The sequence below is a fragment of the Pteropus alecto genome, unplaced genomic scaffold, assembly GCF_000325575.1.
Source record: "Pteropus alecto unplaced genomic scaffold, ASM32557v1 scaffold8, whole genome shotgun sequence".
NCBI lineage: Eukaryota > Metazoa > Chordata > Mammalia > Chiroptera > Pteropodidae > Pteropus > Pteropus alecto.
The window spans coordinates 6153292-6167929 of record NW_006494609.1 but is presented as its reverse complement, the minus strand read 5'-3'; the positions used below and the strand labels follow the sequence as shown (position 1 = coordinate 6167929).

Below are 14638 nucleotides of genomic sequence, written 5' to 3'. Positions count from 1 at the left end.
AATGAAAGCTATTCTATAGCTACTTTGGACTTCAAAATACTAATCCGATGCCTGTTCTTTTCATTAGTTTTATTATATATTTGGATATGTGTATATCTGCTAAAAGGAGATGGAGAAAAAAAGAATTACAAAATGGCTAGAGAAAGGCCTTATTAGTTGCTATCCACCGAAGTGACAGACACTTATACTGGCTACCTGCATGACATACAACAAGTCATAGCATCTAAGTGATCTCTCAGGTGAAAAGTAATTTTTTTTAAGCTACCTTTGTCTTAACCACTTCTAACAACTTTGGCTGATTGCAAACTCTGCAGAGACCACCTGAGGCTCAATCCCCTGCTTAACTCTCAGCCAAAGGATACCTAAAATGCCTTTTCCTGAGTTGCTATTCTGAGAGTAGCGTGACACAACAGGACCAGTGGACTATTACTGACTTTGAAAAGTGCCTCTCTGAATGGTATAAAAAACAGTTTCTGCAGAAGATATGCACTGAGATCTAACATAAAGGCATTTTAAAGAGTATTCAGGATAAAAGTGACAGATCTCTTTCTTTCCCAAGAGTACGTTTTTCTTTAGATTGCAAAACAGAAAATTACTCAACCAAAATCCCCAAGAGGAAATATAAATCCCTGGAACATTTTAATGATATTAATATCTCCCAAATGCCTAAAAATATTTCTTTAAAATGAGTTAAGAGAAAATGGCATTCTCCTCCATAAGGCCCAAGCACTCGAAATTCCTGTTGACGAATGACCTCCCTGATTAGAAAATAATAAATTGAGAACTCTAGTGGCCTTTCTTCCTTTTTCATTTTACAAGTGCTGCCTTCTATCTATAGTGAATAAATTAAAAAGAGCCAACTCCTCCATGGCAACTATTTGAAGAGGCATTAACCATTTCCAGAAGTGGGTTAATGTTTTTGTGGGTAGTCACAATACAGGAGGCTGTCAAACCTCTTTGGTCGCCCCAAAACAGAATCATGTTCTCATCCCCGAGAGGTCTCGCCTTTGTTATTTGTCATGCGTTGATCTGGGTTTTCTGCCACTGTTTCTGAAGAACACAGAGTTCAGCCCCCTCCCACAGCTGCTGCTGTCCAAGAGGTGTGACAGCTTGAAGACCTCTAAAGAAAAGATACCAAGGGTTACACAGGGCATCTTTCAGTCCAAAGTGATAATGGGAACAAGAACCTTCTCTACCTTGTAGGTCAGCTTTGGTCAACGCAACTTTGTTAGCAAAAGAACAGAAAAGGTGAAAACAATAACCAGAGGTTAGTAAGAGGTAGAGTAAACCAGGGTAACATTACAGAAATGAAGGTACAGTCGGCATAACCAGCATCACTCAGACGGACAATTGAGATGCTACAGGTTCTCCAGAGACAGCACAGACGGGGGATGCACAGACCGGGGTGGAGCAGGCCTTGTTGGAGCCACGACAGCAGAGCAGGAGCAGGGAAACACTGGACTTGACAAAGCACAAGCAGTGGTAACAAGAGCCTTCCCACATCCACACAGCCAACCCCCAGGCACATGGTCCAGAAAAATAATTTTCCATCGGTCAGGATAAACATTAAGAAATAAGGGTAGTGTGTAGCCAGACTAAAAGACACATGTGCACAACCCAATGGAGCCCACAGAAATAATTCTGAACATGGAGGAGATAAGCATGGAAGAGTCACTTGGGAGCAGTCCTTGTAACCTCCTGAAAACGTCGCCAAGGAATGTAGCACTAAAAACGGGCATTTGTATCAGGGTGATTTGATACCACAAAAGAGATTCATTTGTTTAATTTATAAAATACAGCGAAATCCAAATGGCTGTGGTCAAAAAGGCACCAAACCAATGTCTTTTTTATTTATTCATACCAGTCCCAAAATGGAGCATATGTGTTTCTCTCAGAAGTTTACCAGCTACAATTTTGGAATTGCATTTCTAGCCGATACATGCCTTGGTCTCTATAGCAAAGCTGGCCTCCAGATACAAAGAGATATTTACCAGCTGAGTATTGAATCAGACATTATAAAATTCCTAGCCCAAATTGAGAGACTGCAAGTCATGGTTATATGTTGGCTAAGAGTTGTCCAGAAATTGCACTTAATCTAAATTATACATTCTGCATATATTAGAGACATAAAATCAAAACCTAGTTCAAGATGTTTTTTCTTCCTATAACAAATGAGAGCCAATGAGGAGTGGATTAATAATTCTGAACTCTTTGGGGAAAATAATACATTTACTAATTAACATCTTGAAATGCCATTATCAATGACTTTGACAAGAACATATGTTATCTCTCAGTCTGTGGCCCCCATACATGTGAGAATAAAGCACATTTACCATCTTACCATCTCGAAGAGATTCTGGTCTTAGCTCTTAGTAATGACTCCTCATCCCCTACCTGTTTCCTATTCTATACACATAATGTCATATATCAAGAAATGGCATATTTCCTATGATCCTCATATTGCCTAACACTCAAAGGCTTGCTTAAGGGTCTCATACTCAACCTATAAAGAGATTCGGAATGAGAATGACACTTTTTTGCAGTCCCTCCCAGGTTCTGTGCCCTTGATTCCCTTCCCCATCATCTTCCCTGGCATCCTAAAGAGCTCCTGGGATCTCTCAGAAGGGCTTATCCACAATGGTGCAAATTTCCAGTGATGGCAATTTATGCCTTAACCCACTTTTTGGCCATTTTTCCTGGCCACTTAGGCTAATTATCCAAGTCATCTGTGTACAACAAACAAGGGCCTTCTTCCTTCAGCACTCATCCTCCGCTTCATCCCACCCAGCGGGGCGGTCATAATGCTCCATGGGGAACCATCACAATTATCTCCATGGCAATAGAGTGCAGTGTTATTAGGCCCATGGGATTTGCCATAGATTCAGATGTAGAGCCATCAAGTCACAGTATTCAGCTTGGAACAATCACCCATACTCAGCAGAAGGTCGGAACTGACCATAATGCATGTGATGAGTCACACTGAAGTAAACGTAGAGCTGTGGGGAGGGACAGGAACATTTTCTCCAACCTGATGGGTAATTTCTTTTCGTTGATGCTCTTATTGCTTCTCTTGAAGCTTTCTTAACTGGGGTCCATTCCCCGCTCTATACTATATATTTTAATCCACTTCTATAAAAGTTAATTTAGACTTCCTTTTAATTGAATATTACCGCATTATGTCCTTACAGTCTGAGTTTTATATTCTATAAAACTATTCTTCCAATATAGTGGCCACAGAAACATGACAACTGAGCACTTTAAAGAGATATGGTCTGAACTGAAGTGTCCTACAAATATAAAAGACACACTCGATTTTGAAGGCTTAGTATGAAAATAAAGTAAAACATCTTAATTTTATATTGATTACACGCTGAAATGATAATATTTTGGATATGTTGGGTTAAGTTAAATAAAATGTAAAATTAAAATTAATTTTATCTGATGCTTTCTAACTTATTTTTTTAATTAATTAAGTTATTTATTGCTCTCTTTTAAAATGTAGCTATAAGAAAATGTCAAATTACAAATGTGGCTCATTATATTTCTATCAGGCACATGGCTATAGAGTGAAATGGATGATTCCCGATAACTTTTAAGTCTGAAGAACTAGTGGCATGATAAAAATATTTAACATTTAAAGAAAGCCTTATGCTTTTTAATCTGTGCTTTTATATTATGATTACATTTGATATGATTAATTATTCCAGTATAATTGGAATTATTGTCATTCCATGATCTAACCTCAGGTACCCAATTTAATTCCCAAATGTTGCGTCAATCTCAAGATTATCTTTTAACACCTGAAAGAACTAACAAAAGGTCAATAAGGCAAAAAATTCTTGAGTTGAATAAAACTGTGTATTTCCAGGGAAGAAAGCAAAGTGGTTACTTTAAGTGTTTGGCAATTCCCAACCTTCTGCCTCTCACATACACATACTATATCTGGCCCATAGATTTTAAGAAATATTCCTGGATAAAGGAAAATCGGAGTGGGTTATAGGAACAATAAGTCTTATTATTAATGCCACATGGGAAACTGGCTCTTAGGCAAAGAGAAACAACTTCCATACGACACATCAGCCTGGGAAGCTGATGGGAAGCTTTTATCAAAATGTGCTTTAAGGTGGCAAGCCAACTCAAATGAAAGCTGGTTAAGAACAGAGCGATAAATGAAGTTGAACACAGGAGATGAATGAACAGGTTTGATGTAGTAAATTAACAAGGGATACAAGGAAACAATACATTGCACAAAGGACCATGAGGCTCAACCAGACAAAAGAACACACAGATCTTGGTGACAGGTCAGACATCCTCTTTGCCTTTCAATTTAAGTTGAGTCATCTTTGCAGCCTACCCAAAGCCTCTAGGAAAGGCTGAAAATGTTCACTGCTGCCCTCTGCTGGTTAAAACTAAATGATTTTTACACATAGTAAAGAACTGTGGGACTCAAGAGTGAAGACCTGTAAAATTAAGTTAATATCTCAAAAGACAGTGGATCATTTACAGGAACAGGCTGAGCATGGTTTGTTGTGCTGCACTGGTGAGCATGCAATGTTGTTAGATGTCTCACACAAAATAATATTTGCAATATTTATAATCTTACTATTTACTGAGTACTTACTATGTATTCACCAGACATTTTATGTATATCTCTGATTTATGTACATTATCTTCCAAGGTAATTTTTATTGCCCCATTTTACAAGTTAGGAAAGTTTCGATCAGAGAGGTTATATAACTTGCCAAATGTCACACAGCCAACGAGAGCTACTACCTGGGCCCAAATCTAGGTCTTTTTAACATCATAGCCTATGCGGTTCCACCATACCACACTAAGGCTCTGCCTAACAAAGCCTGACATCTAGTAAGTACTCAATAAATGTTAGTTCCCTTCCCTCATCATGGCATTCTGACATCATTTTCCTACCTCCTGTTGGGTTTACATTAAATAATGTGGTTACTTTTAGCAATAGAAGAAACATTTTTATTTATGGTGATAGCCATATAAAAGTCTCTGCTTTATACCTCCTCATGTGTTAAAATATAAATAAAAGTACCTGATGCCCTTTTAGCCATGCTTAGAAGCAAAGGTACAATTCAGGAGAAGCCTGATGTCAACGCCAGGAACGGTCCTCAATCAGCAAGGATGTGACCCTGGGAAGACATCTGCCAACATACACTCCTGGAGCCTGTGGCGCATGTCTTAACATACTCAGCAGTGACAGAAGGACATTGATGATGATGCGATGTTGAATGGCAAATGGGAATGAGAGAGAACTGGTAAACCAAGGAAGGAAGCACTGGCAGAGGCAGCAAAGAGGCTTGGGGCTTGCAACAAGGCTGTAGCTTAACAAGAAAAAAGGTTGTACCTTCACAGCCACGCTCAATCTGTCCACTCCGATGGAGAGCATCATTGATGAGGTCAGGCAGGCGACCATTCAAGTCCACTGATGCCAGACAGCCCTGAAAGCCATCCCGGGAGGCCACAAGCTTTGGGAGGTTGCTGTACATGCCTTGGGCCAGGCCTGCCATGTAGAGGTCACCTGAAAAGGAAAGAAGGCAGTAAAAGTGAATGAGTAAAGTGAATGAGTAAAGGAAAGGAAACCATGTCAACTAAAGCCAACACACCTTAGGCCATTTATTGAATAATGGTAATAGAGCTCTGGGAAAAAAAAAACAGTATAAACGAAATAATTACCAGAATTTCTACATTTTACAAAGAAGAAACTAACATTTCTCATGTATCATTCATTTTATAAAAGTCATCTCACATCTCACACATTTTAATCCTCATACCCTCATATTATAAAGTAGGTACTGTTACCACTTTATAATAAAGATTAACAGCATTTTCAACAAAGCAACCATTTATTGTTTTTATGTGCTTGTTACCAATAATATGCTGAGGGTTTTACAGATATTATTCCAACAAACTTCCTAACAATCCATAAAGGTAGTAACAATTGTTTTCCTAATGTTGTAAAAACGTATACAGAAGCTGAACCTGGCTAAGAAATTTTACCAAAGTCACCCAGACAGTAAACGATTCAGCTGAGATCCCAAAACCTATTTTCCTTCTTCTGTATTAGGGCCCCTAATCATTTTGACATTTATTACCCTATCATTCAGTCCCTGAGAAAATGAACCATTCCTTGAGGAGTGGTCTAAGTAAAAACTGAATAAATTACATTATGGTATAATCAACGTTGTTAAAATAGGACATGCATGATGCATTAAAAATGCAAACTACAGTATTCCTAACCTGTAGTTTGCCTCTGAAAACAGCCTTTGGATTGTAAGAAACGTTCTAAGAAGGATAAAGTTCTTTTACAAGGTTTACCTTTCAAATCCAGATTTTTGGCACCATTGATAACCTGAGTGACCACCTTCGTGTCCACTTTCAGGCTGTGAGTGTTACTGTTGTCCCGGGTGATGACGACATTGTGCCACTGGTTGTCATTAAGGGGGCGGTCACTGTTTCCTTTGATCACATTGGGACCATTTCCGAGGTCAAACACATAGTGTATGTACCTGTAAGAGAAAATGACCGACCGATGACTAGAGATTCCCTGAAGTGGTTTCATGGTGATGTGTGTAAAACTGGCAGTGGGGGCTTTGAACCCCCCATGCTAAACTGCTATCATACAGGAACAATTAAAGCTGGATGTAGGATACAAGAATCATATCCTATTCTATCAGACTTCACTTTAATTCCATGCTCATAGGGTCTACTTCTTTAATCACATCCTTGCTGATTGAGGACCGTTCCTAGTAAAAGTCCGGGAGTAATGCAGGTGGTACACTCCAAAACATTAGGGGGTGACATATAAACTCACAGTCAGTCATGGATCTGTTTTTAGGGTTTTGTTCTGGCTTTTGCTTTTGTTTTGTTTTGACTGTTTTCCAAAACATGGTAGTAAAATGTCTTGAAGATAGCTTTTTAAAATTTGATGTAGTTCTGAAAATATCTTTATTTCATTTCTTCTTATAAATATAGTGGTTACAGATAGTATTGCCCCAGAGACAGATGCAATATACCCGTAAGTTTTTTTTCCCCATAGAGTTAAAGGACTACATTTCATAGTAAAAAGCCTGATAGTATTGAGTTAGTGGAAGATCTTTAAATAAATTTGTATATATCTCTCCTTTCCAGCCCTAATCATTACACAGATATATTTTTAATCAACAAGAATGAGAGCCTGTATCAGAAATAGAGGGTGAGGAGTAGAACTGACACTTTTCATGTCCATGTTTCACACACGGCTTGAGCTAAGCTATCTAGTGTAAACCATATGATCCCTCCACTTACCCCTTGACTAGCTCCACGGCAATGAAGTCATTGCCATCACCACTATTGAAGAGAATGAAGCCATCAGCTGAGGTGGTCTTGAACTGGAAGAAGAGGTGCATGGAGGTGTAGGCCTGGAGGGTAGCCAGGCTCAGGTAGCTGCTCTTGGTCTTGAAGGTGACGGGGTCGGCGATGATGTTCCTCAGTCCAAAACGAGCCTTTAGTTCACAGTAATCAATGTCACCATTTTTGCACAAGTCAATATAAAGCAGGCCATTAAACATGAGGCTCTGCAAGTGGCCGATGAAACTGGAGGGGACAACGGAGATGTAACGTTTCTCGGTCATGATGCCGGTTTCGATATTGTGGAATTCCAAGCGGGTATGGTCTCCCACCATCGTACCTGGGAAAATGTACATGAGAGACGAACAGGAGAAGTTATCATGTTTCGTCACAGCCCCCTTACTGTATCTTTTAGGTCTAATTTTTATCCATACAAAATATTCAGTTTCCTTTAGCCAAGTCCAGAAAATAAAATCCTTGATACAGTATGCAGTTGCCTTGACCTTGTGGGGGAGCAGATTACTGGCCCAGTCCAAGTTACGTGCCCTGCATCCCATGCGCCTGTGCAGCTGTTCAGAACGCCTCAGCATGTAAGGGAAAATATGAGATCATGGGTAACTCAAATTCAAAGAGAAAATTACTGGTTTTCTCCTTCGAGAAAACAAGTTAGTACTTAGAAATTCCATAAGAAGAAAAGTCTTTTTTTGTTCTAACCCTTATAAAGACACAACAAACAAGCCTTGGGTATTCACTTCCAAATACTTCTTGGTGGAATAACACACCACCTAATAATTCAGTACCTAGTGCAGTTACGCACCATCTAACAACTTTTTGGTCAACAATGGGCCACGTATACAAAGATGGTCCCATGACGTTATAATAGAGCTGAAACTTCGTATTGCCTTAGGAGCTGTAGCAGCATCATAGTGTAATACATTACTCATATTTGTGGTGATGCCAGTGTAAATAAATCTACTGCGCCACCAGTCATACAAAAGTTTAGCACATACAATTATGCACAGTACATAATACTTAATAAAGACAATGAATGACTGCCCCTGCTTTATATATTTAGTTTACTTTCATCCTTATTTCAGAGTGTACCGTTTCTACTTACAAAAGTTTGCTGTAAAACAGCCAGCAGCAGCCTCATATATCTTGCATTGACCACGTCTCTTAGTTGCACCATTTTGTCTTGTGTTTGATTTCATCTCATGTTGTTTTGTACAGTAACATGTTTACAGGCTTATAGCCTAGGAGCAATAGGCTACACCATACAGCCTCGATGTATAGTAGGCTAGACCATCTCTGTATGTGTAAATATACTCCATGATGCTCGCACGAGGACGAGACTACAGACACATCCTTAGAACGTAAACCTGTCAAGTGGTGAGTGACTATATTTTGGAAAAGGTTCTACTGTAGAACATCTGTTAATTTTATCTGCCCAGCAACTTCTGCTTTTTCTGGTAACATCTGCATTTCCTTTGGAAAGCAACCCTCCCAACTTCACATCTAAACCTTCTGAGCTGGATGACGCTGACCCCATCATAGCTCCTGAAGTAATCGAACTACTCAGGCTGGACCAGTCAACATTTTATCGCCCAGCCAGAGTAGGATCTGAGGACCGAGAAGCAGTCTTCAAACTTTAGTATGCATCTGAATCACCTGAAGGGCTTGTTAAACCCCACTCTCTGACTTTATGATTCAAAAGTATGGGGTGGACCTGAGAATCTGCATTTCTAACAAGTTCTGAGTTGATGCCTATGTGGCTGATCTACGAAACACCCCGAGAACCACTTGCATTAGTGACAGCCCAAGCTGGTCCAGTAATAATTCAGATCCAAGGCTTTTGCTAGAACATGTACAAAAGGGGCATGGGGTACAAACGAGGCTTGCTGAAGGAATAATTCAAAAGCCGGGAACGCTGGAGGCCATGCGATAACCAGAGAGGGCTGGTCCAGCCTGAGGAGACTGGGACCCAGACAACAACCAGGAGACAGAGAGACACATTCTCTTTCGGAGGAAGTCTTTTGAAGATATGGATCCAGCCAATCCAGTCTGGACTTTTAAATTGCTTAACACATTTGAGTGGAGCTTCTGACTTCTGCACCTAAAAGTTCTCCAGCTAATAGAAATAAACTATTAGACCTTTCATTACCCAATTTACTAGACATGGTGAGTGACTGAAGCAGGGGTCAGGAGGAGGGCTTGAAATAAATACATAGAGACTGGAAATTTCAACAACAAAGTCCAGGAAAACATCATTAGTATGGTGCAGAAGGTGGCTCCCTCAACATTTATATAGATGAATCATACTAAAATTTAACAAGCCCTGTCCTAATGCCCCAGCACTAAAGGGAAGGGAAGAGGAACTCCCTGTCCCTGCCCTCTCCTCTTACCATCTTCCACGCTGAAGAAGCTCCACCAGCAAGATAACCCCAGAATCTCTTTACCCCCATCTTGTACAACTTTCCAGAGGAAAAGCAGTGACATAATCTGAAAGATTAAGGATAATCTTCAAAGAGAAACTGTATGTGCATAGCTCAGCCCTTGGCACTTCCTGTTTCTCTTTAGGGGAACGAGGCTGCTTTCAAGAAACAATCTACGCCACTCATCCACAGCACGGGTGTTTGAGAGGCGAGCCTCGCTTCGGTGATGGCTGCCTGCCCCAGTCCTGACGCTTTTGAGAAGCAATTCCATCTAATTCTGAAGTTCAGTAGGTAGATAAAAGCCCCATTTTTCACCATTAGTGTTAAAAAAAATTAATAAAAATGATATTTGGTTTCTACCTGTGTTTTTTCCCTCTCTTGGCACAGAACTCAGGTGGCAAAAAGAGGGGGTTATATTTTCTTGGGTCCCTTAAATTTCAATACCTGAGAGATTGAAGGAGATCATATCCTCAATATTAATTTTGTCTCTTGAGGAGCATACTCAGACCTAATTCAAACAATTGCTCATACGCACAAAAATCAGATTTGTATTTTGTAAGTTTCTATGTGGTGTTTTGACAACTAGTTACAAATCATTCTCTTCATATAAGCAAAAATAAAATACTGATGTTGGCTAATTTAAATATAAAATTGTAATAGAATAAAATCAAAATGCAACATAAATCTGCTAACAATTGAATAACTAGGAAAAAGAATTACTGGATAAAATTACTAGCATTAAAAATTGGGCTGGTCATGAGAATGCAAAGTAGCATAACCTAAATTCAATACTCTAAAACAATGAAGTGACTGAAATAAATAGCCAGTGTCAATTTGGCTGTAGCTATTTAGGCTCAGGGCTGCATGAATGGGGAGGGAAAAACCATAGCCAATCTCGATGGGGACACAAGAACTGAACTATGATGATGCTGACAGTCATGCTAATTTTTATATTATAAAAAAAACAAACAAATAAAACAGCAATGGAAACTAAGAAGTAGTAATGGGGTGATCACTGGTAAAGACTGGAGTTCCACAAGGAATCATTTTAAAGCCAACTGGGATCTTTTAGAGAAATTATGAATGTAATGACCTCCAGAATTGAGGGCTTAGGAAATTCTGCTCACTAGAAAATGAATTTCATAAAGAAAATCATGTAAAAATTACATGAAAATCATGTAAGATTGAGATAGAAGAGAGACTGAAGAAGGTCTTGGATAAGTAATAGAAGGGAAACTAACAATGGAATTTGAATGCTTAGCCCAGGGACACAGACTGATTGAGGGTCTAGGATGACTCAGATAAGAAACTGGTGAGGAGCGGGGAGAAGGTGATGCGGGGCCAAATTAGAAAAGGAATTGGCTTCATTGTGTGATAAAGGAACTCACTTTGCTGTGGATGGAGGTCTCCAAAAAGTATGCTATTTTACCAAGAGAAAGCCCTGAAGATATTGCTTAGAGTTTGAAACAGGTACCCAACTAAGCAAATTTTTTTTTAATCTGCATATCACCTTGTCAGTATTAATAACAGGGAACCTTCTCACTTATCTCCTCTGAATGCAGTCTATAGATTGAAATTCCTTTCCATTAAGGGCAAAATATATGCACACTTCACAGCAGCTGCTTTCAAATTTCAAAGAAACGAGGAGTAACTCGAGAGAACGATGACAAGGAAAAATTACTACTGAATACTCCCTATATACCCAGCATTGTGCTAGGCACCTCGCAACAACCATTAAATGTCATTATCACAATAAAACTGTAGAAAGGTATCATTATCGAGCTTTAGAGGTGAGGGTATTCAGCTTAGAGAAGTCAAGCAATTCGATCAAAAGTTCATACCGGTGGTAAATAGTAGACCCCCAAATTGAATCCAGGTGTGTTTAATTCCAAAGCCCATATCTTAATATGTACACTAAACTGTCTACGCTATACTCTTTGGGGAAAAGGCTTGACTGGTTCCTTGCACTATTGCCCAAGAAAAGCCATAGGTAGAATTTAACAGGTGAAATGTCCATGCAGAAGCTGCCGTAATGAATTCACACTTCTTCCCTATGATCAAGGGTCATAATGTCATCCCATCTAATCCATGGGTAACACATCCAGCAAGCACCTTCACTAGGACAACTATGTTGCCTTGGGTCCTATTTATACATTCTCTTCCACATCTCACTAACAAAGAGCAGTTTACAGACCAGCCCTCAGGGATGAAGTCTGTTAGGAACATAAAACTAGGCAAAACCTTGGCCCAGTTCAAGCTGTAACTTCATATGAGACATTAGCAGAGAGGGGATGAGCATGTAGGCTCTGAGGCTGGACTGCCTGGGTTACTTAACTTTTCTATGTCTCGATTTCCCATCTGTGAAACAGGTATGAAGTTATCAGGATTAAATATATCAATACATAGCACTTAGAACAGTGCCTAGTGCTCAAACTATTAACTATTACTAATTTGCAGCATTCATTTTTTTTCTTTTCTCTGAAATATGTTAATCATTTTCTGGTTATTTCGCTTATTGTTTTCTTTCTTTTATGAAATTATAAGCTCTTTTTAAGTAAGGTGCACCTCTTCCCTCTTCCATAGAGTTTAGCAGAGGGTCCTGAGCACAGTAAGCATCCCTGACACCTGAGAAGGAAGCTGTATTTGAGACATTTTCTTTGGAGTCAGAATTCAGATCATTGTCATTGCTTTAATGAGGTTCCTGGCCAACACCAAGAGCTTAGCAAAGAAATAATGAGAATGGCTTAGAGGAGGCAATTTGATCTCCCATGGTCCCCGAGAAGAGAAGTTAAGAAAGGAAGGCTTATACAGTCTCAGTAAAGGATGCAAATTTTATCCACAATCTTCCAGTTCCACTGCTCCCACATCCTTTTTCCACAATATCAACATTTTTCAAAAGTGTATGCTGTAAAATGCTTCAGTTTAAAAAAACTTTTGGAGCCAACTAAATCTGGCAAACACTGCATACTTAATTATTGATGATTAGCAATCTGTGTTAGCATATTAAAGGCTCCTAATAAGTCTTACAATAAAGCAATCCTCTTCATTTAGTTTAACCTAACACTTCCCACATCTAGCTCATCATATTTTTAACATGAGGAACAAGTTTTCCATGGAAAACTTTGGAAAATGACCTTTTCCATCTTGGTACTGTAAGTGCAACGTGGGGTGATGGTGGGAGGGAAGCGTCGACGTGGACCAGAGTGGACCCAAGAGGGTGTCTCTTTGTACCAGCAAGAAGTTCTTAGTGGAGTGGGTGGCTCACGCAGCATTAGGCCCCAATTCTGAGGAGCATGACCCAAGTGAAGTAGTCTTATCATTTACTCTTGACAGTAGAAATCCAGCTCAATCAATCAATCAATCCTTATTAAGTGTCGACTGAACTTAATACTTTCCCAGGAATGCATTGTATTCTAATAAATGAAAACCACTGGGCTGAGGAATATTTATTTCCTTGCTTTTGATTTCTTATGAGTCTCACTTATTCTTTGCATCATTTCTACAAACCAGCTGAAAATTTGACACCCTGGGGGACCTTAAACAGCATGAAAGGGATTACTAAACAAGCCAATAAGACACTACTTAATAACATGAGGACTGAGTGGTATTTTAGTTTCATTGCCTGATTTTATGACTTCTGTGAGCTAAAATTAAAATTCCCAAACCCCTTATCACTGTAAAAGCAATCCAAGGTTGTAGCTCATAAGCAAAATCGCTCTTTTCTTCTCTCAAATTTCTTTATCCTTACGGCTGCTTTTTTCCATCAGCAGCAGAGTAGGGGGTAAGGCAGAAAATGAAAGAGCTTCATTAATTTCAAATATCAAATTACTGGGTGATTTGGGGCATACCATGGTTTAGTCCTGCTTTTAAATTATTAGAGGTAAGAGAAAGCACACTTTATAATTACCTTTATTCTAAAGTTTCTGTAAAAAAAATAATGACCGATGGGCAAAACACATTACAGTACCCTCAGTTCTGCAGTTCTTAATGACTACAGCTTTCGGGGCATGTAATTTCCTATGGAAATAAAAGGGAATCACTATTGGAAGAGACTGGGGTGAGGTCGCCATCTAGTGGCAGCTATTCAAAACAATCTGTGCGTAGCATCACTTCGGCTTACTGGGCAAAAAACCCAGGAGTTAGAAAAGCATGTGTGACCTGACTCATCACCGCTGCCTTTTGCAGGCTCCTGTCCGCACTAACACCTCATGAGTGTTTCTCAAGTGATTAATTCAAGCTGGTCGTGGGTTCTAAACCTTATAACTATTTTTGCATCTCTTTGCTTACATTCATTACATAAGGCCTGTAGAACAGAAACCTTACCCCCTACTACTAAATTAGGTCTATGTACATTCGGAAGGTTTGGCATAGTTGTTGTGGCCCTGTTTTAATTCTGGGGAGGAGGAGAGTGGGTTTACCTACTGAATTGTATTCCCCATCTCGCCCTGGTCCATTCCATTATATTTTTTCCTACACTGTAAGATAACTTTCTTATGATGAATTAGGAAGTCCAGCAAGCAGCATCATTTGGTGAAATCACATAGACATGAATTTGGAGCTTAATTACATCGCTCCCTCTAAGTTTCATATTCCCTTTATATAAAATGACAATAAGAACACGAACCGTGCAATAGAGACGGAAGGAGCTGATGTGTCTAAGACAGCTAACATAGTCTCTCATGTCTACTGGGCACTAGATACATGCCTCATGCTCTTCCTCTACGCATAGACTCTCTTTCTCTACTGACACACAAACACACACACACACACACCCTCCCTACCTGCACACATACACGCATGGTTCACTACAATTCCTGATTCCAGATGTAAAAAAGCTCAGGCTCATGAATATAAAA

At 39.4% G+C, this 14638-nt stretch overlaps 1 protein-coding gene across 3 annotated transcripts in view; it reads right to left on the bottom strand.

Annotated features, from left to right (window-relative positions):
• Positions 1-14638, bottom strand: part of NRXN3 (neurexin 3) — a 1437186-nt gene that overhangs the window by 741317 nt on the left and 681231 nt on the right. For all 3 annotated transcript variants that reach the window (XR_003044103.1, XM_025042053.1, XM_006925492.1), the window contains 3 exons: positions 7309-7690; positions 6340-6530; positions 5369-5542 (listed from right to left, as the gene is read on the bottom strand). Coding sequence is in view for 2 of the 3 variants with exons in the window: in XM_025042053.1 (XP_024897821.1) it covers positions 5369-5542; positions 6340-6530; positions 7309-7690 (747 nt within the window). In the remaining variant the exon portion in view is untranslated. The remainder of the gene's footprint in view (positions 1-5368; positions 5543-6339; positions 6531-7308; positions 7691-14638) is intronic.